The sequence below is a fragment of the Sardina pilchardus genome, chromosome 3, assembly GCF_963854185.1.
Source record: "Sardina pilchardus chromosome 3, fSarPil1.1, whole genome shotgun sequence".
NCBI lineage: Eukaryota > Metazoa > Chordata > Actinopteri > Clupeiformes > Clupeidae > Sardina > Sardina pilchardus.
In genome coordinates, this window is record NC_084996.1 from 20,261,766 (window position 1) to 20,287,707 (window position 25,942).

The following is a 25,942-nucleotide window of genomic DNA, read 5'->3' on the forward strand; positions in this document are numbered from 1 at the left end:
CACCACAGGAACTACCACAGGTTTCTATGGTACAGAGATAATTGGTGCCTCTCATCATGCCTCCTCGATCCTCGATGCTCGATCCTCGAGGGGCGTTCCCACTGATCTATAACTAACACTGGATAGACCATCCCATTGTTTCCCCCCCATCATTCTTTATGTAGATCAGTGAGGATCGAGGCATCGAGGAGCGAGGAAGGACGTATAAACGCTGCATGAGACGCACCCAATGACATGTCTAAGGACATCGTCGACTACAGGATGACTGTTCACGTTTTCGGCAACAGTCCGTCCCCATCTGTGGCCATCTATGGATTGAGGAGAGCCATCCGAGAGGGTGCACACAAGCAGGGAGAAGACACAGTCCAGTTCGTTGAACGTCATTTCTATGTAGACGATGGGCTCATTAGTGTGCCCACCGAAGAGGAAGCCATCAGTCTCATGCAGAGAACACAGACTTCTCTCAGCGAGTCAAACTTAAGGCTGCACAAGTTTGCCTCAAACAGGGAAGCCATCCTACAGGCATTCACACCGGAAGACAGAGCAGTCCTGAAAAACTTTGACCTCAGTGGTGAAGCCATACAGGTGCAACGTAGTTTAGGACTGCTGTGGGAGACAACGACAGACACCTTCACATTTGCAGTCTCTGAAGACAAGAAGGCCTTCACTCGCAGAGGAGTTCTATCAACAGTGAATAGCATCTTCGATCCTTTGGGCATGGTCGCTCCAGTGACCATTGAAGGCAAAAGCCTCTTGAGGGAACTCAGTGTTGACACATGTGACTGGGATGCACCTCTTCCAGAACAAAAGCTGAAGCAATGGGAAGCATGGCGAAAGTCACTGCACGACTTAAGCAAGCTGCACATCTCACGTGCATACACTGCTATGTTATGTGTATTCTCGGACGCCTCCACAAAGGCCATTGGAGCTGTGGCGTATCTCAGGACCATTCAAGCTGAGGGACATGTCGAGGTAGGATTCATCCTAGGGAAGGCTAAGCTGGCCCCACAGTCCGAACCTACCATCCCTCGGTTGGAATTATGTGGTGCAGTATTAGCTGTGGAAGTCACTGAACTCATCCAAGATGAACTGGATATGAAGTTGGATGCAATCAAGTTCTTTTGTGATAGCAAAGTCGTGCTTGGATATATTTACAATCAGACCAAACGCTTCTACGTCTATGTCCATAACCGAGTCCGACGGATTCGTCAGTCGACAAGACCCGACCAATGGTTCTACGTCAACACAGAGGACAACCCGGCTGACAATGCGTCCAGGTCAGTTCCTGCGTCCCAGCTGGCAAAGACAACGTGGTTCACTGGACCAACTTTTCTGCAGAAACAAAATCCACCCGAGGAAGATAAAAGTCAGACATTTGGACTCGTAAATCCAGAATTAGATGCGGACATACGCCCTGAAGTGAGTAGCCACCTGACTCAAACTCAAAACCGAGGCCTTAGCACTGAGCATTTTCAACGTTTTTCAACCATGTTGTCCCTCACAAGAGCTATTGCGCTCCTAATTCACATAGCCAGAGCTTACAGGCACAGCACCTCCAGTGACTGTAAAGGATGGCACCACTGCAGCCATCCACTTAGTCCAGATGAGTTGTCTCAGGCAAGACACACCATCATCAGAGCCACCCAAGAAGATGTCTTCGCAAAAGAGCTCACAACTCTGGAGCTTGGACAGGCTGTAACCAGAGACAGTTCCATTCAGAGGCTCAGACCTATTCTTGAAGGCAACCTCATTAGTGTGGGCGGAAGGTTGAAACATGCTGACTTGAGCACTCCGGAGAAGAACCCCATCATCTTGCCCAAGAGCAGTCACGTTTCTCTGCTACTGGTTCGACAGTACCATGAAGATGTCAAACATCAAGGCCGCCACCTCACAGAAGGGGCCCTGAGAGCGGCAGGCTTCTGGGTCATTGGCGGAAAAAGGCTTATTGCTTCAGTCCTGCACAAATGTGTGGTGTGCCGAAAGTTACGCCGAAGAACAGAGATACAACTCATGGCCGACTTACCTCAAGAACGCCTGCACACATGCCCACCCTTCACTTATGTAGGAGTGGATGTGTTTGGACCGTGGCAAGTCGTCTCCAGGCGCACAAGGGGCGGACAGGCCCAAAGCAAGAGATGGGCAATGCTCTTTTGCTGCATGAGTTCTCGAGCAGTACACATCGAGATCATTGATTCCATGGACACATCCAGTTGCATTAATGCATTGAGACGATTCTTTGCCATACGAGGACCTGCGAAGCAGATAAGATCAGACTGTGGAACAAACTTCGTAGCTGCTGCAAAGGAACTTGGAATGAGCCAACAACAACCCAACAACGCAGTTCAGAACTTCTTGAGCCAGCAAGGGTGCTCATGGGTGTTCAATCCCCCTCATGCGTCCCATATGGGAGGATCATGGGAACGTTTGATAGGCCTGTCTAGACGGATCCTGGACGCTATCCTACTTCAAGAGAACATTCAACTAACCCATGACGTCCTGTGCACACTCATGATGGAAGTCTCTGCAATAATCAATGCCAGGCCCCTCGTTCAGGTGTCCACCGACCCGGAGTCACCCTTCATATTATCTCCTGCAATGATACTTACGCAGAAGATTGGAGTTACCCCGCCGCACGGAGACTTCACAGACAAGGATCTTCTCAGCAGGCAATGGAGACAAGTCCAAGCCCTTGCCGACAGATTCTGGTGTCGGAGTTGGGAGTTCCTCCCCACTCTGCAAGCTTGTCGGAAATGGAGAGATTCCCATCGGGACCTGGAAGAAGGGGACATTGTGCTCCTCAAGGACAATCAAGCCACACGCAATGCATGGCCCATGGCGAGGGTCAAGGCTGTCCTTCCCGGGAGAGACGGCAAAGTAAGGAAGGTGGAGCTCAGGACATTGGATCAAGGTTCTCCGAAGGTGTTCCTGAGACCAGTGACAGAAGTAGTTCTTCTTCTGCCAAAAGACTGAAGTTTAAGAGACATGTAAAGGTTTATAGTGACCCTATATGTCAGACGGGGAGTGTTCTGCCTTTCAAGCATTTTTATTTAAATTGTGATGCTTTTCTTTTGTAAGTTTCAGTTTCTTCCGGACTTTTATTTTAACATTTGTATTTTCGGAGCTATACTGGAAGTAGGCAGGAAATGTCCAGATTCACGTTTATGATTCACGTTTAGAATGTGGTAAACGGAGATGTTGGCATCTTCGTTTAATGTGCAGACGGCAGAAATCGCTCTTGTATGTTGTTTTCCCAGCAGAAGCATCACTTGTACGTATCTCACCTTTTGTTAAAATGTACTTAATTCATTATTAGTAGTAATTTCATGATGTAAAAACGAAGTTATAAAGCTAAAATCTAGGTAGGATTGTTAAAAACTATGGAAGCTAATCGAACGGATGAATGCTAACTAGACTCAGGAGATGTTAGCCGTAAACTGAACGTCTATTTTACCATTCTAAAAGTGTTGTTATGGAAATGAGATCGTTTCAACTAAAGGCAATATGTCTTTCATCTCTTTCATCTGTTGGGTCAATACAATGTGAAGACTGAAAATAAAGCTATCAAAAGGAATTTAAGGCATTCTTCATACACCAACTATACCAATCATTGTCTGGCTGGAGTTTGCTACAATACCACTCATTCCCCTCAAGTTGTTTCATTTTAAATAAAGTCTGTTTGGTTACTGTACCTGGTGAGACACTTACATACAGTACGAGCAAAATGAATATTCAGAAACATAGATTTTAAAAGACGAAATATGTTTTTCTTTTATTTATAGGCCAATATAATATGATTTATTACATCATATAAATAGTACACATACATGTCAGTTGTGGGCAGCCTAGACTGTCCTGAAATACTTCAGATATTGCATACAATGATGGCCCTTATAATGACTAAGATAACAGATTAACTCCTTGGAAAACCCCTTAGCAATTTTAAATCACAATGTGTACAGTTCAGTTGTATAGTTCAGTTAGATGACCAGACTTTTCTGTCCATCATTCCAGCATGTCTGTTCTTCACCTATTCCCATTACTGTGGTTACTGCTCACTGAGAGTCACAACAGTCCTTTAAAAAGACACTGAATACAATTGTGAATACTTGTCCCCCGAAGATCACTGTTGGATGAAACAATATATTTTCCATACACACAAAGGGCCATGACGTAAATCAGTGATGTGTAAATCTCTCATCCTTTAATTTTGGAATGTGTGTGTGTGTGTGTCTGAGCCAGGTGGTTGGGTAACTGTGCTGTGTGTTGTGTTGCGTTGTGTAGCTGTTGTGTTGCCGTGTTGCATTGTGTAGCTGTTGTGTTGCTGTGTTGCATTATGTAGCTGTTGTGTTGCTGTGTTGCATTGTGTAGCTGTTGTGTAGCTGTAATGTAGCTGTGTTGTGTGTTGTGTTAAGTTGTGTAGCTGTTAGGTAGCTGTGCTGTTGTGTGTTAGATGAGCAGAGCGCTGAGAGGGAGAACAGACAGGAGCAGGACCATCAGAGATGCCGTCAGACCCGAGGCCTTAGACACCCTCACAGGCTGCCGAGCATACATGTCAATACTCTCTGGAAAAAAAAAAGAAAATACAAATGAGATGATAGATAGCAGAATGTCAAATGATGCTAACAGGAGGCTAGTTTTCTGACATTCCAGTTAAGTCAGCAGTGTGAAGTGAAAGGTGTATCAATAACAAAGACAATCGGTTCAGGAACACAACACCAGCAAAACCAGAGTCACAGTGATTGTAAAGATGCTGTTTTCTCAGACGTTTAACATGAAGTTATGGATGTTGTCATGCATTGATGAATTACATTTTGAACAAAAGGGAACCATTTCAGATCACAAATAATTACAGTAAATGTGGGATGAATGTCAGTGTTGAATTATCCTGGCCTTGTTTACCTTCATTCTCATTGGCCAAAACCAGGGGCCCCAGTGAGATGGAGGCGCTGTCATGGAAATCAACAGAACGGTGATGCCTCTGATGGTAGTCTTGGTTACAGTGCTGTAAACAGGAAGAGAAAGAGGAAGCATTGATGGACCAGTTCAGCATAGATGTCTAAAGCAATTTAATATATGAACTATCTGACAATCAAAGCTGCAGCCTATTCCATTAAAACATCTGTGATGAACTGATTAGGTTACAACCTCAGCCAAACCCTGACATTACTCTGCTAGTAAACATAATACTTAAAGAGCAGGTTTGGTGATTTCTTCGCTGTTTTCGCCTTCGCTTAGCATTTTGGCTCGTTTTACGCTTGCAGGTTTTTCTCCAGAGCTTCCCCTTAAGCGTTCATATTTGACAACACTCCTCAATAGGGCTCGGGCACACGCGTTGCATTCTAAGAATATTGCCGCCATGTTGGTAGCGCACCGAATGTAATAATCCATTCATTCAGATGCAGAAGACAAGAAGCAGAAAATTGATAGTATTAGCGATTCTTTTCCTCTTGCGATCGTCGGTTGCGCTGTTACACCCCACTACACAGCAACATACGACCAAGACGGCAAACATTAAGTAACAGGAACACATTAACAGGCGGGAGTAAATCAATAGTAATCCATAGTAAACTAAGGAGTGAGGCTGCCAATATGGCTGCCGCGAAGTTTTCACGTCACGATCCCGAGCCCTATTGGTCAGTCTCCCTTTTCGGGAGCATGATCGTGAGGCTGGAGACTTTCTGTTTTAGCTTTAGGGCCCGGTGGCACAAACTTGCAAGTGTGGTTTTCCTGCTCACAGGTGCTAGGGGTAAGCGGGACAGCCATCATTCAACCCAAAATAAGTCAAATAACCATTCCAGTGACTCCGACGCTGACCAGTTAAGGCAAATTAAGCTAAAAAACTTGATGATGCTTTTATAAACAAAAAACACCCTCACATACGTCAACAGGGACCAATTTCCCCAGAGCATCTAGAGCTAAGTGCTTTGCTCAGGGGCACAGCAATGGCAGTCAGGCAATCTGCTTTTCTGGCAACTGCTTGCTCACCCAGCTCCTTACTGTACGTACATACCACCGGCAACTTGAGCTTCCAAGAAGCTCTGGACGCCCTATCAAGGACGCTTGGGGACGTGGCAGCAGCATTCTATGTTTCGATCATGTCCGTTGGTGGTCGTTTGCCGCTGAACCGGGACCCAATTTCAACTTTCTGCTGGACGCTTAAGTCGCTCAAGACGACCAAAACACGGATTTGCCACTTCTTGCAGCTGAGAGAAGCCGGCTTCCATTGAAAATGAATGACTTCCTGTATCTTTGGAAGCTCAAGTCGGGGGCGGTGTGAACGCACAGTTAGCCACTATGGTACTACCATCCCAACCTCCCCTGCTGTTGTTTACATGTGTTGAACTCACAGCTGTGCAGTCGTTGTTTGCCATCAAGCACAGGTGGATGCTGCAGTGGAGGTAAATCTTGGTGGAGTTGCCGGTGAAGGTGAACATCCTGAAGGAGAATCGGCCTGATGTGCTGACTCCGTTTTGCAGCAGCTCCACTGTGTTGTCATCGGGATTAGCACACCTAGACAGAAACACAACCAAGTAATGACAATGTTTTGGGTTGAAAGGGGGAGAGGAAGACATTCTTATTTGAAGTTGGAAAGTAGGGAGGCTGTTGTAAGTCATTTAGACTAGGTTCACACCGCAAGTATTAATGCTCAATTCTGAGTATTGTTAAATTGTTCAATTGCTCAATTGTTTTTGTGTGGCTGTTTAGATTGTTCTTAAATATCCAAATATCCAAAATCAGGTTCCTACCCCAGTGAAGATCCTGAAATGACCCACATGTCGCAAAACAACCACAAACGAACACACAGCTAACCCAACTGACGGACTACCTTCGTAGTTCCCTTTCATTTCTACAGAGTGAGGCGATAACAAACATCAGAGAGCAACATCCCAACTTCGCAAAATTTTGACAAATGTCGACTAAGTATGTAAAAGTCACATGATTGCCGATGATTGTTAATGTGCAGACAGCATATCGTAAGGAACAGATGGTAGTGTGATAGTCTAGTAGATGGGTAAACAGCAGGTGACAGTTTAGTAGTAGGGTAAAGAACAGGTGATAGCCCGGTAGTAGGGTAAACAGTATAGTCTAGTAGTAGGTGTGTTGTATGTCTAGACGTGTGGAGCCCTCTTTCAGAACATCTGAGAGTAAACTGCAGACCGTATTCATAGGTTGTAGGTCTGCGTCACTTACTCATTTCTGATGAGGTCCCATCGGAGGGGGTAGTTTGGCTGATTGACAGGAGTGGCCCAGCAGGAGTCAATCACCGTGGCGATCTGGCGGCTGTCCAATCCTTCCACCTGGACAGCCACGTAGATCGTCTGATTCAACTTCACACTCACCCTCCCAGAGAACGCATGGGAGAATCCTGCATCTTCATAGGGAATCAGATGGACACGGTAGCTTCCTTCCCCTCCTGGTAGCTTCTTAGTGATACGGCTGAAGAACAAAACACATATGGATGACTGATGAATAGTAGAATTCAGTTCATATGAAGTCTTACGATTGTGTTTGGTCTCTGCAGCAAGGCATTTATTTACTAAAATAAAGTAAAGCATGAACATGGAGTGATAGAGGGAAGAACAAACCTCTCCAGTGAGTTGATTTCTACATTCATGGAGAGGGTCTGCGTGAGGGGGTAGACACAGCAGAAGAGCAGGTTCATCTGTCTCTCTCTGCTGATGGGACCGCTGGCTGAGTTGGCCTCTCCATGGATGGAGTTCTCATAGATTAAATGGGTGCTGTTACTCTGTTGGCCAACACACAGCACACACAGGGTAAATGTCCATGACAACAATGATGTTCTAATATTTTCATCTATGTTCTGGGGTGAGTTCTCAGTAAAGATATTTAGACTGTTCATTTGGAAGACTTCCAGAGATGTAAGGGTCTTTTGGCTTTGCTCACAGGACAATACCTAAAGATAATTACTCCACCAAAGAAGAACTCCTCATGTAATTGTGTACTGTATTAACCAAGATCAGGCATTATTTATATGCAGTTGAATAAAAAGGAATACGTATTGCTTTCAAATTGAGGAAAAACACAAGGCCAATGAAAAGGCAAAGCTCTTGTACCCTTAGCGAAGTTCCACAAGTGTGGTCGTCACTGTTGAAGAGGAACTCCACTCTGCCATCTTGGAGTGTGCCATTGCAGCTGGGGTCATTGAGGTGGAGGGAGTCAGCAGAGATGCCTGCCTCAAACAGCTGGCAGCGAGACAAAGATATGGTGCCGGTGCTGTTGGAACAGAACTCCACAGAGTCTGAGAGAGAGGGAAGAAGAGGGAGATGGAGATAGTGGGGGGAAGAGATTAAAAGGTCAAGAACAGAGGAGAAATAAAGAGGTATAATATACAGTACATATTAAGAGATATATAATGACATTATATATTACATACATATTACATACATTATATATGACTTCTGTATTACTACTTATATACTTCTGTACAACATGCCATGTCAACATCAGCAGCATTAATAGAGCTTATGAACCCTTACCATAGCACTCAGGATGAGGTCTCGGGTGATCCTCATTGCAGAAGCAGCCGTAGACTCCATCCTTCTGGCCACACCACTCATCCTCAGTGCAGTCCAGCTCTTCACAAGGGTCAACTGCAGCTGTTCAAAAACATATGACCGTGTATGTAGCTTAATTGCTGAATTATTACACATTTGCATAGGCAGATCCAGGTGGGTTTGGATCATGAATTATATAATAAGTTATATCAATGGCCCTTTTCACTTTTCCAAAGTATGAGTTGTCGACTGTGATGAGCAGTGTCTGTCTACCCACTGTGGTAGCTACCATAAGCTGGTTTTGTATCTCTGAAGGCAGACAGCCATGTTCTTACACAAGCATAGATGGTTCTTGCTTAATTTTCCCCCAAATGGCATATCCTACAGTTATCACATGTGTCATATTGGATTGTATAATAGCAGTGCTTAAGAAAATGATATGTATTCAAAGTGGTATACAAACAGTATATTATGTATTCACAGTGTTGGGAGTAACGAATTACAAAAGTAGGCTAATGTAATTACTGTAATGCATTGTTTTTTGCTGTAACGCGGTAATGTAAGACATTTCAAAAAACGAAATGGGTAATATTTTACTCGGTAGAAAGGTCAGTAACGCAAGTTACATTGCAATTAGGCGGTGTATTGTTTTTATACCATCGCCACGCGAGATCAGTAGAGGAGAACAATCCGCGCAAATATACTGTAGGTCTAGAATGTTTTTTTCCTACTTGTAAAAGATGGCTGAAGCTGAAGCAAGCTCAACGTCGGACAGGACATGTTCAAGATGGACATACTTGCATTACTTTCAGTTTGTTAGAGACAAAGATATGAGGATGGGACATAGTAAGGGCACTTTATGTGCGAAACCAAAAGATCTACCTCACGCAATAGCACAAGTAATTTCACGGAACGTTAGAGCGATAGGCTACCACGCTAACATTACGCGAGTAAAAAGAAGGCAAACTGAGGACGAGAGGAGACTATAGGCTACAAAGCAGCTTAATTATCCCGTTCCGCGATGCCATTTGAACCTCAAGAAGTAAGGAGACTTGTGGAAGAGTAAGATACACTATGCATCCGCTGTCAGCAGTGGAGTCTCCAGCTTTTAGCAAGACCCCTGTCCAGCAATGACAAGGTAAGGTGTTGTTGCCTCAACAGGTTGTCTGCTGTAAGACTGCTGTAAATAACTATTAACAGCAACATCAACATTATATCAATCTGTGATCCAGGCAAAAACTTCTGTTAAACACAATACATATTAGCTGCCACAAGTCTACTTACTTCCTGGGGTTCAAGTGGAATAGAAATGCAAAAAAAGTGTATCTTGTCAGGTCTTTGGCTTTAGGTAATAATATACTGATTTTAATGAGTAGGCTAGGCCTAAAGTTACCGTATCTCTAGTGCAATTTAGAATAGAATAGAAAAATAGAATATATACTTTTTTGATCCCGTGAGGGAAATTCAGTTCTCTGCATTTAACCCAATTTAACCGAATTAGTGAACACACAGCACACAGTGAACACACAGCACACAGTGAACACACAGTGAGGTGAATTACACAACCCAGAGCAGTGAGCTGCCTGCCCAACCAGCGGCGCTCGGGGAGCAGTGAGGGGTTAGGTGCCTTGCTCAAGGGCACTTCAGCCGTGGTGGACTGGTCGGGGATTGAACCGGCAACCCTCCGGTTACAAGCCCGATGCGCTAACCAGTACGCCACGGCTGCCCCATTTATCAGACTTAAACTCTTTGTTGGTTTCAAAAAATTCTGCCTATGATTGAGCTGGATCGAGCATAATAAGCTACATAATATATATATATAGGCTATATTAAAGTTTATATGAAAGTAACTCAAAAGTAATGCAGTAGTAGTGTAATACTTTACAATTCAGTAATATTGTAGTGTAACACATTACTTTGAAATGACAGTAACAACAAGTAATACATAATGTATTACGTTTTTGAAGTAACTTGCCCAACACTGTGTATTCATTGCCAGTAAAGCAAATAAATGATTTGTACTGAATGCTGTAGATCAGTGTAGTCTCTGTGCATAGCTGACATTTAGTTACATAATACTTAAGAGTTCATATTTTAGACTCAGTGAGGCAGACAGTGAAAGTAATGTGAACCTGATGTACTCACGGCAATGCAGTGCAGAACGCCATTCTGGTGTGTGGAGCCCCAGCACATTGCAAGCTGTCTCATAGGCCTCCACTGCTGAGCACAGCATGTCATTGGCTGGTGTGTAGGCACAGAGATCGTACACACAGGAAGTGAAGTAGGCCTGTGGGTCAACATGTAGGTGGCACTGCTGAAATGGGCCACTGCTGTTGGTGATGATGCTGCACAGATCTGTGTATTCTGCTTCCAATACACATGTGTTGTCTCCAATTTGATCACTGGCTCCACATCTGGGGAAGGTCAGGAGAAAGACATACTGTATGTATCAGAATTTGTTGTGTATGTGCATTTTAAAAGTGTACCTGGCAGCATTGCCTTCAACATAACATAGGTCATATGTTTAGTCCAGTGTTACAAACAGTTGACATATTTCAGATGTTTGAGCATGAAGGTTATCAAGGCATTGTCAGCCATTTAATCCTATACAGTAGTTTGGAATTCTAATACATTTTCCAATAATGCTAACTCACCCAGGACTGCTTGCATCTGATTTCCAACTTTGACCGAATTCATTGTCAGTCTGGGCCAGAGTGCCATTGGGCAGAACTTTGTCATCTGCTGGGTTGCCATTGTGATTGCCACACATTCCACACACAGATTGGTGATAATCTGGACTCAGTCTGACTAGAAGTCTACTACGACCATCAAACTGGACCACCAGCTCTCCTGAGGCATTCACAACCACAAATCCTGACTCTCGAGTCAGCTGTGCCAGAGAGCCAACCTGAATGCTGTTTGCATTGTTATCTTGACCATCAACCTTGAAAAAAACAGAAGACAGTTACAGGTGAGGTGGGACAGACATGGTTGCATACTAAACTTCAAAAACATGTTCTCACTGGCTGTACCCTTTTGTGCACAATCAGAGAAGTTCCGCAGTGTAAGAGGTACCTTGACTCTCCTGTTCTGTCCAATGCTGATGTGGCTTTGAACTCCTCCCTGAGAGAGCCACACATCCACAGTGGACACAAACGACACAACTAAGTTGCCACGGTGCCTGTTAGCGGCTACTACACGGAAGGCCAGGGCATTATCACTCATGTTGCCACAGGTGTGGGTAATCTCATAAGCGCAGGTGCCCTGGAATTGGATATTTAGAACATGTTTAAAACTTGTGTTAAATTGGTGAAAACATCTCTTTCAGGATTTAGGAACACGAATTTGGTTTCCTTTTTAGATTTATGTACTGTTTGTTCTACCTGAAAGTGAGCCACAGCCTCATCAAAGGTGAAGTAGTGAGGGTCTCCCCAGACCGTGCAGGTTGACATTTGACCATAGCAACCCCGGCGGCCATCTTTGACTGAGCATTCCTGACTTGGAGGGCAAGAGGACTGGATACAGCGAAGGTCATTGGGGGCAAAACACTCACAGCGCTGCGAGCAGCCTTGTGTCCAGAACTGTTCTCCGATCTAAGAAACACAAATAACACTGAGATTTAATTTACTGAGTTAATAAAATCACTGTGTGTGAGACACATGCCATCCTCTTGGTCAGGCTCTGCTTACATCATAGTAGAAGCCGTCACGAAGACAGCCACACTGCTCCACAGGCACACAGCGCCCCCCGCTCCTCACAAATCCATCATCGCAGAAACAGCCCTCAGCACACGTCCTGTCACAGCTGGCATCAATGCTGCTGGCACAGGTGTGCCCACACTCTGTACCACACAGATCGTAGTGGCTGTTTTCTGGACACTCCATTTCTGTTGACACGGGTATGGTTTTATTACTTTTCAAACATTTCCATCAACCAGAAGAATCAAACCACAAATGTAATCAGTGTAAGTCGGGTCCTAGAGACTTACGGCAGGTGGAGTTTTGTCTCCAGGGGTAAATGATGACATTTTCCGCTTGGCATGCGCTGACATATGCTTCCATTGCACGGCAGAGGACTTCACTTCTGTCCCCAGACAAGCACACGTCAAACACACAGTCGTTGAAGAATTGCTGGGGATCCACATGGGAATGGCAGAAGCTCAGTGGTCCATTGCTAGCTCTGAGTAGCTCACACATGGCACGGGCTGTCGAGTCATCTTGGCACACTGGGCAGGAGTTGCCACATCCTCCAGTACAGGGAATGCCATCATCAACCTTCCAGTAGTCCCCAAACTCAGAGGCAGGGAGGGCAACAGAGCCTGAACTGCCGTTATGGACCGTGAAGTCATCACCCTGGAAGCCGTTGAAGTTACCACACAAACCGCATGTAGCTCCACTGTAGTTGGATGGTACTGTGATGTCCAACACCCACCGGCCATCATAACTGACAGTTAGACCAAAGTCTGTTTTCACAAATGTGTGGAGCCCATTGGCATACACTGACACGCTTCCCTGATCAAGAACAATCGGCAAGTTTCTTGTCTCCCCATTCACCTGAAATCAAAGTTATCATTTGTGAGATAGGATTTTAACCTGTTTTACAATTATACTTGAAAAGGGTTTATACAAAAAACAGAGGTGATAGATCGAAAAGGAAGAAAATAATCTATTGATGCACGGGGCTTACTTATCCCCATCTTTTACTAAACAAATGTAAACAACTTCAAGCACATTATGTAAACTTCAAGCCAAATGCGTTGTCACCCAAATGGCCGAAACCGATTTTACACTGATGACAGGAGAACACTACCCTGCAACTAAAGATGACCTTAAAATAATCTGACAAAAAATAACTTGACCCTCACCTGCACAGTCCCCTGGTTGTATTTTGAGATGTACACGAGATGTCCAGACACATTGACGTAAACAGCCACAGTGATGGAGACTTGCAGACCATTCCATGCCTCGTTCCTGGCCTCTACCTGAAAGTGAGGTAGATCTTGTGTTCCATTGCAAACTGATGCCAGGACGTAACGACAAGTGCCCTGGAAGTCAAAAGTGCGTCTGTCGAAGGAGGTGTAGTGTGGGTCTCCAGAGGCCGAGCAGGTGGCCTCAGGTTTGGGATGGCAGCCATACTGTCCATCCACGACTCGACAAGACTCCTGAGCACCACAAGAAGAGGCGGTGCAATGTGACTGCCCAGTAATGCCATTACACTGGCACAGGAACTGGCACTCCTCACCGTACCAGTAGCGCTCTCCACTCTGTCTGTAACGCCCGCCGTGGTGGCAGCCACAACCCGTGGGTGGCACACAGCGATCCCCACTCAGGAGGAACCCGTCATTACACTGGCACCCCTCCTGGCACTGCTGGGTGCACAGGAAGGGGAAAGACAGGCTTGGGCAGGAAGCAGGGCAGGACGTACCACATAGCTCATAATGGCTGTTAGTTGGGCAGGTTGCCGCTATAAAAAGGAAAGACAGGTCAGTTCCATATCAAACAGTTTCTTTTCTCATAAATGTATTAGAATGTTATCACACTTACCACAGTTAGTGATGTTCCTCCATTCCCCAACTGTGATACCACTCTGTTGGCAAAGCAGTGCGTATCCACGCAGTGCCTCGCACAGTCCCTCTCGAGCACCTTGCGTCCTCACTAGAGTCTGGACACAGTCTTCAATTCGGCTCCAGGGGTCAAGACTTGCTTGGCACTGGCCAAAAGGCCCATGTGCCCATCCCATGATGCCGCAGAGGTCCCTAAACTGGCTGGTGTTCTGGTAGTGTCCGGGTTCCCAGACCAGAGGTTCTACACAGTGTGTTGACAGGGAGCCATCTCTCCAGCTGTCCCCAAACTGCTGAGAGTCGTTGAGGGGAATTCCAGCAGGGGAGAAGAAGTCGTCATGAGGGTCTCCATTCAGATTTCCACACAGGCCTCCTAGAGTGCCGTTGTAGTTGCCTGGAGCGGTGATGCGGATGACGTGTGGCCAGTCAGCTCTCACCAACACTCCGAAGTTGGTCTCTATGACAACACCCTTTACACTGCTGTGGTAGATGCGAATATGACCGGGGCTGACGCTGAACGGAAGGCCCACTGTTTGCCCATCCACCTGATGGGAGAACATTAGGTTTATACTTGCAGATGTGTATCATGGTATTGGAAGTGTAAAACGTTGTTGTATCAGACACACTATTTTTATATCTCTATTTCTTTAAGGGTGTAAACATAGATCCTGTACCTTAGTTGTGCCCCCCTCTCCCATCTCCACCGAGACTTGTGTTCCTCCTGCTTCAAACTGCAGATGTCTGACAAAATCTCTTGGGCCTGAGGGAACTTTCTCAACAGTTACTTGAAAGTGAGGTAATTGTGATTGTCCCCTGACTCTAGCCAGTGTCAGACTACAGGCACCTGGGTATTTGAAGGTCTGTCCATCAAAAGTGCGGTAGGACCCAAAGCCCTCCACCCAGCAGGTGGAGTAGCTGACAGGTCTGCAGCCCCGCACACCACCATGGACCCCACACACCTCAAGCTCATTGCAGCTGTGTGCCTGGCAGGTCATTGACCCTTGAGTACAGTGGCAACGCCTCCCACAGTCCTGGTCTAGCACCACTGTCTCCCCAGCTGTGTAGTACCGCCCCTCGAAGGTGCAGCCACAGTCATTCTGCCGAACACATTCCCCACCGCTTAGGACATAGCCAGCATTGCAGATGCAGCTCTCCAGGTTGGGCAGAGGACAATTCTGGGGGGCGTTGGGGTTGCTGCAGGTTGCAGGGCACCCAGTTCCTTGAGACTCAAAGTGACTGTTGGTGGGACAAGGGATCTCTGTGGAAGCAAATATGAAAATAAAATTAGTAGTAGTAAATTGAACATTGTCAAAAATGTTTACCGGATACAGTACATTTACAGAGTCAGTACCCACCACAGAATCCCGGGCTTCTCCACTGGCCCAACTGGATGCCCTCTTGTTGGCACTGGGCAACGTACACATTGAGTGCTTGGCAGAGAATGGGCTGGTAGCCATCACCCACACAAAGATCATACACACAGTTTTCTACAAAGTTCTGTGGAGACACCCTTGAGTGGCAGGAGGCAAACGGGCCGACACTGTTGCTTAAGATACCACAGTGGGCCGTGTTTCCATAAAGAGTCCTTTGACTATCGGTACAGGCAGCACAAGCAAGTCCTGCACATCGCACGTCCTGGCAGCTAGGGTCAGTGTCCCCTTCCACCTTCCAGCTGTTAGCAAACTCCACGTCTGAGCTCACAAGCTGTCCACCGCGGGTTCTGAAGTCATCGTGAGGGTGGTGGTTGAAGTTGCCACACAGGCCGCAGGTTGCGTTCTGGTACTCATAGGGTACTGAGATTCTGACATGGTGATTGGCATCGTAGGTGACCAGCAGGCCAAAGTCTGTACTCACAGCCACAGTGAAACCTGATTGGTAGACTCGGATGGACCCATGTCGGAGGGTAAATGGGGTCGACACGAAGCTTCCATTCACCTGAAGGAGATTGTTACCATTAACACTTGGCCAATTGGAGAAGAACAGTTTGGACTTTGTTTGAAAGTTGTGAAATATGATGCCTGAGAACATTTACTTTGTATTGTTGTGGTACTTACCTTTGCTTGGTAAGGATGGTCTTTGACAAGTTCAATTTCCTCATCATAAACCCACACTCTTACAAGATGAGTCCAAGACACACGTGTGCTTGCCCGATTTTCATTCTTCCCTTCAATCCGGTAGTACGGCAGTCCATTGCCACAAGCCTAGTGGACATTCAAGAACATTAAGCCTTGAGCTCTAAACAAATACAAACATAAAGAAACTTAATGAACTCATATCTTTAAAGGCAGTAGAGGTATAATACCTCTGAGAGGACGTATGTGCAGGTTCCCTGGAAGTGAAAGAGTTTCCTGTCAAAGGTGTTGTAGTGGGGGTCTCCAGAGATGGTGCAGGTGCGGCGCTGAATATTATTCTGGCAGGAGTACTGGAAGGATGCTGGACGACACGCCTGGGAGAAGCTGCAGGGCTGCTGCTGGCACTGGAGGAGGCCTCCACTGACGCAGGTGCATCTCTGCTGACAGGTGCCATCTCTCCAGAAAGAGTCCCCTATCTGCACAGATGTGCCTGAAGGAGTTCCAGATGTGCTAACAGTTAGTGTCCTCCACCAAACATTCACACCGTTTTTGTTGCCACTTCAGTATACTCCCACACTGTGCATGTGTCTAATATCCCAGGTTTTAATTTATTATCTGACTCTTTTTCCAATTTACTACTTGTTTCACTTAAAAAAATGGTTGTGGAGGTTTAATTTGACAAGTTTCAATGGTGTATTTACAGACAATAAGAATTGCAACAGTAGAGGAAAAACATACCATTGTATTGACAGTCCCGTGAATCATGATTCTCATTGCAGCCGTAGACTCCATCCTTCTGGCCACACCACTCATCCTCAGTGCAGTTCAGCTCTTCACAAGGGTCAACTGCAGCTGTTCAAGAACATATGACGACTCCATATGTAGCTTAATTGCTGAATTATTACACATTCTCATAGGCAGATCCAGGTGGGTTTGGATCATGAATTATATAATAAGCTATATTAATGGCTCTTTCCCCTTTTCCAAAGTATGAGGAGTCGACTGTGATAAGCAGTGTCTGTCTACCCACTGTGGTAGCTACTGTAGCAGAATGGGAATTAGTTCCCGTCTGTAGTGCCCCGTATACTAGCAGGTAATTGGTCAACCAATGGCTTGGTGGGAACTTTTGTATATATTCTCCGTGACTACCCTTTCCCGTTTTCATGTCGGACTGGCTGGTCGCTGCTCGCCCAATTTCCGCTGCTCACACAGGTAACAATTTGAGCACTTCCTCTTGGAAGTTCTGCTGTTGGTTGACTTCGTGGCTGTTTAGTTGAACAAGTGCTCTTTTGTGTATGCAGCTTCCCTGTGGATCCGTCCCCATGCATCTCTGTAGCCGGACATGCATCATAGCCGGTATGTTTATAGTTTTATTGGCGACGCAAATGGGCTACATTGTCACATATAGTGAATGTTTGTTTATATTTTAGGTAGTCGCTGCTGCATCCCCTCCTAGCACTCTTGCCCTCTGCAATGCTAACCTGAGAACTGTAGCTAGCAACGGGATGGGGAACTGCCGCCGTGCTGCTGTGTGACCGCTGCTGCTTTGTCTTCACGAAGCGTGATCGCTCATCTGTGTTTGTAACCGTGTGACCGCTAACGTTTGTCTCGACCTTGTCATATTACATGTCATCCTTGTCAATTCTGTGTGTACATGGTTTTGGTTTATTGCTCTACTGTTTTGATTTGCTTTACCACTGGCAGGAGGCCATTTCCCCTGCGCTGCTGATAACCAGTGTCCCAACATCTCTTACTTTGTAATGTATCTCTGGTTTTCTAGCTTTCTTCTTATGATTTGATTAGCCACTGATAGGAGGCTGCTATTCCATCTGTGCTGTGGATTACCAGTGTGCTAGTATTTATTATTTCTGGGGAATTTCTACTTAAGTTTATTGTTTTTGTTTGTTTGTTTGTTTGTTTGTTTATGTTGCACTGGCAGGAGGCCATTTGTCCAGCTGCTGAGAGCCCGTGTCTTACCCGTAATTGTGATTCTTTATGTGGTTGATTAACCGGTGTGGCTCCCACTAATTGTCCTCCCCCTGTCCTGCATCTTTTCTAGGAGCTGAGGCCTACGGTGGAGGGGCTGCTGTCTTCCTGGTGGTGTCCCCTTTTTGGTGTGCTACTATTATACCTCACGGGTGTTGCTGATTTGACCTTTGCTGTGTGTGTGTGTGTGTGCGAATACGTGGACACTCTTGCAGTGGTGTGACCTCTCCTGGGACGCCTCTCTCCTTAGTTAGCCAGTCCCCTCGCTGGTAAGCCTCAGTTCCTGCTGTCTGTCTCCCCTTGGTATGTCTGATGTGCTTGAGACAATGTGAGTGTGATTTTAGATTTTGTTAATAAATTATTGTCATTTACTGGAATGGAACCACGTCTCTCTCACAGTTAATGAACCTGGGTGCCTATTGAGCAACTTAGTACATACATTTCCCTGGGTGAAACTCCCAGGGTGGCGTAGTCGGATAACATACAAATTTATATCTAACACTTTACTACCACTTGCCACACTACCATAAGCTGGTTTTGTATCTCTGAAGGCAGACAGCCATGTTCTTACACAAGCATAGATGGTTCTCGCTTAATTTTCCCCCAAATGGCATATCCTACAGTTATCACATGTGTCATATTGGATTGTATAATAGCAGTGCTTAAGAAAATGATATGTATTCAAAGTGGTATACAAACAGTATATTATGTATTCACAGTGTTGGGAGTAACGAATTACAAAAGTAGGCTAATGTAATTACTGTAATGCATTGTTTTTTGCTGTAACGCGGTAATGTAAGACATTTCAAAAAACGAAATGGGTAATATTTTACTCGGTAGAAAGGTCAGTAACGCAAGTTACATTGCAATTAGGCGGTGTATTGTTTTTATACCATCGCCACGCGAGATCAGTAGAGGAGAACAATCCGCGCAAATATACTGTAGGTCTAGAATGTTTTTTTCCTACTTGTAAAAGATGGCTGAAGCTGAAGCAAGCTCAACGTCGGACAGGACATGTTCAAGATGGACATACTTGCATTACTTTCAGTTTGTTAGAGACAAAGATATGAGGATGGGACATAGTAAGGGCACTTTATGTGCGAAACCAAAAGATCTACCTCACGCAATAGCACAAGTAATTTCACGGAACGTTAGAGCGATAGGCTACCACGCTAACATTACGCGAGTAAAAAGAAGGCAAACTGAGGACGAGAGGAGACTATAGGCTACAAAGCAGCTTTAGGCGCCAGAGGTTTTTTCCAAAAACGTTCGATTTTGACATCTCAATTTCAAAAGGCTTTCACTTAAAAGTGATAAGAGATAGAGACTTTCTGTAAATTAGAGAAATACTAAGGATGGCCCAAAGTTTATGTGGGGATTACAATTATCCAGCTAATTTGCATATTATGACGTCATAATGACGTCATATGGTGGCGGCCATCCGGATTTTAGAATTTTTTTGAATTTTTTAGTTTTTTTGGTTGGATTTTTTTTTTTTTTTTTTTCCTGACAGATAATACACATCACAAGGACGCACACACACCAAAAAACCCACATTGTACCATACTAAATGGTCAGGGAAATAGTAAATCAACAGTGTAAATCATTAGGCAATAATAGCAAAATGATGGGAATGATGACGATGCTGCGAATTTATGTAGCAGGCCTTCTGCTGTTGAGATAATGAATTCCTATTCATCCAGTTGACACTTCTTGTGGTATTTCATGGTGTGGTACCTCTCATTGCAGGGCACAACACAAAGGCCCACCCCACACTGCCCACACCTGTATTTTGTCTGCCTGTGGCCTTTAGATCTGCCACTTTGTATGTGTTTTTTTTTTTTTTTTTTTTGGGGGGGGGGGGGGGGGGGGGGTTAGCTGACATACACATCACAAGAACATGTACACACTAAAATAACACACATTGTACCATACTAATGGTCAGGGAAATAGTAAATCAACAATGTGAATAATTACGAATAAATGGCAAGATGATGGGAATGATGATGACGGGAATGCAAATCAAAAGGCATTCTTTTTGCTGTGGAGATAATGAATCCCTATCCATCCAGGTGACAGTTCTTGTAGTGTGTCATGGTGTGGTACCTCTCATTGCAGAGCATGATACAAAAACTCACCTCACACTGCACCTGTAGCTTATTTTGTCTGATGGCAGCCTAGGTCTGCCACACGCGCCTCCCGAGTGGAGTGAAGCATGCTCTGTCCATTCTCATTTTTGTTGTGACTCGCCATACTGCTTCTACGTTGCCCCACAGCTCTCCCATGGACACTTATAGACCTCCATACCAACATACCCATTAGTATTAGACAAAAGGCCTTATCACGTTACCGTCCTCGCCATTATGGAGAGGCACACGAAAGAGGAGCAAATGGATAGCGCCATAGAGGCAGTCCCCCGACGCTAATTTTTCATTCTCTACACAACTAACACGTCTTATCAGTGTCTGCTAAGTTCACGAAACCCCGTAAAACACCTTTCATAACACTGACATTAGGCAAAGGATCCACGTTTGTGTTTGGAGTGACTAAACTCTCACGTTGTCCAGCTGGATTACTGCTAGACAGAGACGCATGAAGCATGGTGTTGATATTCATGATATTCCCCTTCAGAATCACTGTCAGCGAACAGAAGACCCAATACTTCATTCCTGGTAAACTTTTTTGATGGGTTTAGACGATTATCTAATGCTAGGCTCCATCACGTTACCGTTCTCTCAATTATGGAGAGGCACAGGGAGGACGGAGCAATCATGGCTGGCGCGATAAATAAAAGGCAGTCCCCCGACGCTATTTTCATTCTTTACACAACTAACATGTCTTATAAGGGTCTGCTAAGTTCCCGATGAACACCTAAACTCTGTGAAACACGTTTCATAACACAGACATTGGGCAAAGGATCCACTTTGTGTTTGGTGTGACTAAACTATCAAGTTGTCCAGCTGAATTACTGCTAGGCAGAGACGCATGAAGCATGGCATTGATATTCATGATATTCCCCTTCAGAATCACTGTCAGCGAATAGAAGACCCAATACTTCATTCCTGGTAAACTTTTTTGATGGGTTTAGACGATTATCTGACGATAGGCTCCATCACGTTACCGTTCTAGCAATTATGGCGAGGCACACGGAGGACGGAGCAATCATGGCCAGCACGATAAATAAAAGGCAGTCTCCCGACGCTATTTTCATTCTCTACGCAACAAACACGTCTTATGAGGGTCTGCTAAGTTCCCGATGAACACCTAAACCCCGTGAAACACTTTTCATAACACTGACATTGGGCAAAGGATCCACGTTTGTGTTTGGTGTGACTAAACTATCACGTCGTCCAGCTGCATTAAGGCACGTTTAGACTTGCTGTAGACAACGCGTTCGTGTACGCATCATGGCTGCCTCGCGTATTTTGCGGTAGTTTGGTGCGTCGGTCGTGCACGTCGTCGCAAGCGACCACGACGCGTCCGCGAGATGCAATACTGACAAGAAAGTAGGGGGCGATCATTGCCAAAAGAAAGTAGCTGCGTTTCCATTGACCATTAAATTGCGCAAATTAAGATTTGCGAAAAGAAATGTGGTGAATGGAAACACACACATTTCGAAAAAACTCACATTTTTCGATAAAAAGTTTTTGCGCTAGGGTGAGGTGGTATTTCGAGCGTATCGAAATTTGTATATTTCGCAAAACTGCAATGGAAACACTTTTTTCGCATCTAACGAGTCACATGATCCAACAACCGGATGTTAGGAGGAACGAAACCGACGAAGAAGACTGTCGACAGGAAGTGGCACCGGGAGAATAATGTAAAAAATATATATTTTTATTCATTAAAAGTGTCTCGTGTCATTCTAAAATGTTGAATCCACACTCTGTGAACTCGCCAACACTTTCTCAAAAACGCTGCATACGCAACCGCTCAACTAGTTTTGTTTACCCATAGCAACAACGTTGCTATGCTTTGCTGGTTTAACCAAAGCCATGAGATATCGATGGCTTTGGGTTTAACGTGATGAGAACGGTGCTGAAAGAAATCTAGATTTTAGATTCTAGTTCTAGAAACTAATCAACTGGGCTGATCTACGAAATATTCCACTGACATGGCTGTGACATGATTTAAGCATAGGCCTATAACAAACTCCTGTGATTGATATGTCATTTTTAATTTTATGTTTCTGCCCCACCAAAACGTAGGCCTCCTCCGCTGATGGCTTATAGCCTAATGACTGATAATCAGCGTTAGCGCCGTGGTGGCAATTTGAATGCATTTAGTGTAAATCTGGGTTAAATGTTGATAACCGCCATGTCTCCTAATGACTTAGCCTACAGCACGCGAGAATACACGAGATTTTAATTAAGTTAGCTGAATGTAATGGAAACACCGCAATTGCGAAAATTGTGATTTTCGACATTAAGACAATATCGACAAAGTTTTTGCGCATATTTGTAATGGAAACGCAGCTAGTGACTGCAAGGTGCATTATCGACATCAAAGCTGGGGGCAATCATGAGAGTAAACAATGGCACATGGCCACATCCACATCTGATATTAGGCTACTAGTCTCCCCCTGGTGAAGACCTCCAGTAAGGTGCGTAATGCTGCAGCGAGTCTGTACACAGGACACAGCAGGTCGCACACGGTCGCATACGCTTACGTTGGGTCTAACGGCAAGTATAATCCCAGCCTTACTGCTAGGCAGAGACGCATGAAGCATGGCATTGATATTCATGATATTCCCCTTCAGAATCACTGTCAGCGAACAGAAGACCCAGTACTTCATTCCTGGTAAACTTTTTTGATGTGTTTAGACGATTATCTAATGCTAATAGTCGTTTACGTTAACAATACCGCTCCGGTACAATGGCTCACAGCAAACTAGCTCAGCTGATATTTTGCACTCATTTAAAGCGCTCTTGCTCGCATATTTTGTATTCATGGGTTTCATCAGGTCCCTTTCCACAGGTGTATTAATCAAGCACCATGCAGTCTGCATTGATAATCAAGGTGCTTGATTTTATTCACCTGTGGAAAGGGACCTGATGAAACCCATGAATAGAAGCATGACGTAATTCTGAGTCAGGGACGTAGTATGACATGTCTGCCAACTAGTGGCAGGGAGTTTGAACGAAGTTTGACACCCTATTTGACTAAATCGGCCGTTTTATTCAGTACCGCATCTTGTCGACTATATCCGCCTGTGGCGCTTAGAGGGTTAATTATCCCGTTCCGCGATGCCATTTGAACCTCAAGAAGTAAGGAGACTTGTGGAAGAGTAAGATACACTATGCATCCGCTGTCAGCAGTGGAGTCTCCAGCTTTTAGCAAGACCCCTGTCCAGCAATGACAAGGTAAGGTGTTGTTGCCTCAACAGGTTGTCTGCTGTAAGACTGCTGTAAATAACTATTAACAGCAACATCAACATTATATCAATCTGTGATCCAGGCAAAAACTTCTGTTAAACACAATACATATTAGCTGCCACAAGTCTACTTACTTCCTGGGGTTCAAGTGGAATAGAAATGCAAAAAAAGTGTATCTTGTCAGGTCTTTGGCTTTAGGTTATAATACACTGATTTTAATGAGTAGGCTAGGCCTAAAGTTACCGTATCTCTAGTGCAATTTATCAGACTTAAACTCTTTGTTGGTTTCAAAAAATTCTGCCTATGATTGAGCTGGATCGAGCATAATAAGCTACATAATATATATATATAGGCTATATTAAAGTTTATATGAAAGTAACTCAAAAGTAATGCAGTAGTAGTGTAATACTTTACAATTCAGTAATATTGTAGTGTAACACATTACTTTGAAATGACAGTAACAACAAGTAATACATAATGTATTACGTTTTTGAAGTAACTTGCCCAACACTGTGTATTCATTGCCAGTAAAGCAAATAAATGATTTGTACTGAATGCTGTAGATCAGTGTAGTCTCTGTGCATAGCTGACATTTAGTTACATAATACTTAAGAGTTCATATTTTAGACTCAGTGAGGCAGACAGTGAAAGTAATGTGAACCTGATGTACTCACGGCAATGCAGTGCAGAACGCCATTCTGGTGTGTGGAGCCCCAGCACATTGCAAGCTGTCTCATAGGCCTCCACTGCTGAGCACAGCATGTCATTGGCTGGTGTGTAGGCACAGAGATCGTACACACAGGAAGTGAAGTAGGCCTGTGGGTCAACATGTAGGTGGCACTGCTGAAATGGGCCACTGCTGTTGGTGATGATGCTGCACAGATCTGTGTATTCTGCTTCCAATACACATGTGTTGTCTCCAATTTGATCACTGGCTCCACATCTGGGGAAGGTCAGGAGAAAGACATACTGTATGTATCAGAATTTGTTGTGTATGTGCATTTTAAAAGTGTACCTGGCAGCATTGCCTTCAACATAACATAGGTCATATGTTTAGTCCAGTGTTACAAACAGTTGACATATTTCAGATGTTTGAGCATGAAGGTTATCAAGGCATTGTCAGCCATTTAATCCTATACAGTAGTTTGGAATTCTAATACATTTTCCAATAATGCTAACTCACCCAGGACTGCTTGCATCTGATTTCCAACTTTGACCGAATTCATTGTCAGTCTGGGCCAGAGTGCCATTGGGCAGAACTTTGTCATCTGCTGGGTTGCCATTGTGATTGCCACACATTCCACACACAGATTGGTGATAATCTGGACTCAGTCTGACTAGAAGTCTACTACGACCATCAAACTGGACCACCAGCTCTCCTGAGGCATTCACAACCACAAATCCTGACTCTCGAGTCAGCTGTGCCAGAGAGCCAACCTGAATGCTGTTTGCATTGTTATCTTGACCATCAACCTTGAAAAAAACAGAAGACAGTTACAGGTGAGGTGGGACAGACATGGTTGCATACTAAACTTCAAAAACATGTTCTCACTGGCTGTACCCTTTTGTGCACAATCAGAGAAGTTCCGCAGTGTAAGAGGTACCTTGACTCTCCTGTTCTGTCCAATGCTGATGTGGCTTTGAACTCCTCCCTGAGAGAGCCACACATCCACAGTGGACACAAACGACACAACTAAGTTGCCACGGTGCCTGTTAGCGGCTACTACACGGAAGGCCAGGGCATTATCACTCATGTTGCCACAGGTGTGGGTAATCTCATAAGCGCAGGTGCCCTGGAATTGGATATTTAGAACATGTTTAAAACTTGTGTTAAATTGGTGAAAACATCTCTTTCAGGATTTAGGAACACGAATTTGGTTTCCTTTTTAGATTTATGTACTGTTTGTTCTACCTGAAAGTGAGCCACAGCCCCATCAAAGGTGAAGTAGTGAGGGTCTCCCCAGACCGTGCAGGTTGACATTTGACCATAGCAACCCCGGCGGCCATCTTTGACTGAGCATTCCTGACTTGGAGGGCAAGAGGACTGGATACAGCGAAGGTCATTGGGGGCAAAACACTCACAGCGCTGCGAGCAGCCTTGTGTCCAGAACTGTTCTCCGATCTAAGAAACACAAATAACACTGAGATTTAATTTACTGAGTTAATAAAATCACTGTGTGTGAGACACATGCCATCCTCTTGGTCAGGCTCTGCTTACATCATAGTAGAAGCCGTCACGAAGACAGCCACACTGCTCCACAGGCACACAGCGCCCCCCGCTCCTCACAAATCCATCATCGCAGAAACAGCCCTCAGCACACGTCCTGTCACAGCTGGCATCAATGCTGCTGGCACAGGTGTGCCCACACTCTGTACCACACAGATCGTAGTGGCTGTTTTCTGGACACTCCATTTCTGTTGACACGGGTATGG

General features: G+C 44.9%; 1 protein-coding gene across 1 annotated transcript in view; it reads right to left on the reverse strand.

The window, feature by feature from the left end:
- Nucleotides 1-3,784: 3,784 nt before the first annotated feature.
- The window catches only part of LOC134075932 (IgGFc-binding protein-like), a 55,558-nt gene continuing 33,400 nt past the window's right edge, over nucleotides 3,785-25,942 (reverse strand). Inside the window, exons 52-76 of the mRNA XM_062530958.1 lie at nucleotides 25,728-25,924; nucleotides 25,422-25,631; nucleotides 25,114-25,302; nucleotides 24,693-24,982; nucleotides 24,184-24,452; nucleotides 16,887-17,000; nucleotides 16,379-16,638; nucleotides 16,131-16,277; nucleotides 15,432-16,011; nucleotides 14,751-15,334; nucleotides 14,060-14,621; nucleotides 13,381-13,979; nucleotides 12,505-13,069; nucleotides 12,206-12,402; nucleotides 11,900-12,109; nucleotides 11,592-11,780; nucleotides 11,171-11,460; nucleotides 10,662-10,930; nucleotides 8,499-8,618; nucleotides 8,076-8,260; nucleotides 7,587-7,747; nucleotides 7,192-7,437; nucleotides 6,348-6,510; nucleotides 4,900-5,002; nucleotides 3,785-4,562 (exon numbers count right to left, since the gene is read on the reverse strand). Coding sequence (XP_062386942.1) covers nucleotides 4,447-4,562; nucleotides 4,900-5,002; nucleotides 6,348-6,510; nucleotides 7,192-7,437; nucleotides 7,587-7,747; nucleotides 8,076-8,260; nucleotides 8,499-8,618; nucleotides 10,662-10,930; nucleotides 11,171-11,460; nucleotides 11,592-11,780; nucleotides 11,900-12,109; nucleotides 12,206-12,402; nucleotides 12,505-13,069; nucleotides 13,381-13,979; nucleotides 14,060-14,621; nucleotides 14,751-15,334; nucleotides 15,432-16,011; nucleotides 16,131-16,277; nucleotides 16,379-16,638; nucleotides 16,887-17,000; nucleotides 24,184-24,452; nucleotides 24,693-24,982; nucleotides 25,114-25,302; nucleotides 25,422-25,631; nucleotides 25,728-25,924 — 6,815 coding nt within the window. The 3' untranslated portion in view covers nucleotides 3,785-4,446. The remainder of the gene's footprint in view (nucleotides 4,563-4,899; nucleotides 5,003-6,347; nucleotides 6,511-7,191; nucleotides 7,438-7,586; nucleotides 7,748-8,075; nucleotides 8,261-8,498; nucleotides 8,619-10,661; nucleotides 10,931-11,170; nucleotides 11,461-11,591; nucleotides 11,781-11,899; nucleotides 12,110-12,205; nucleotides 12,403-12,504; nucleotides 13,070-13,380; nucleotides 13,980-14,059; nucleotides 14,622-14,750; nucleotides 15,335-15,431; nucleotides 16,012-16,130; nucleotides 16,278-16,378; nucleotides 16,639-16,886; nucleotides 17,001-24,183; nucleotides 24,453-24,692; nucleotides 24,983-25,113; nucleotides 25,303-25,421; nucleotides 25,632-25,727; nucleotides 25,925-25,942) is intronic.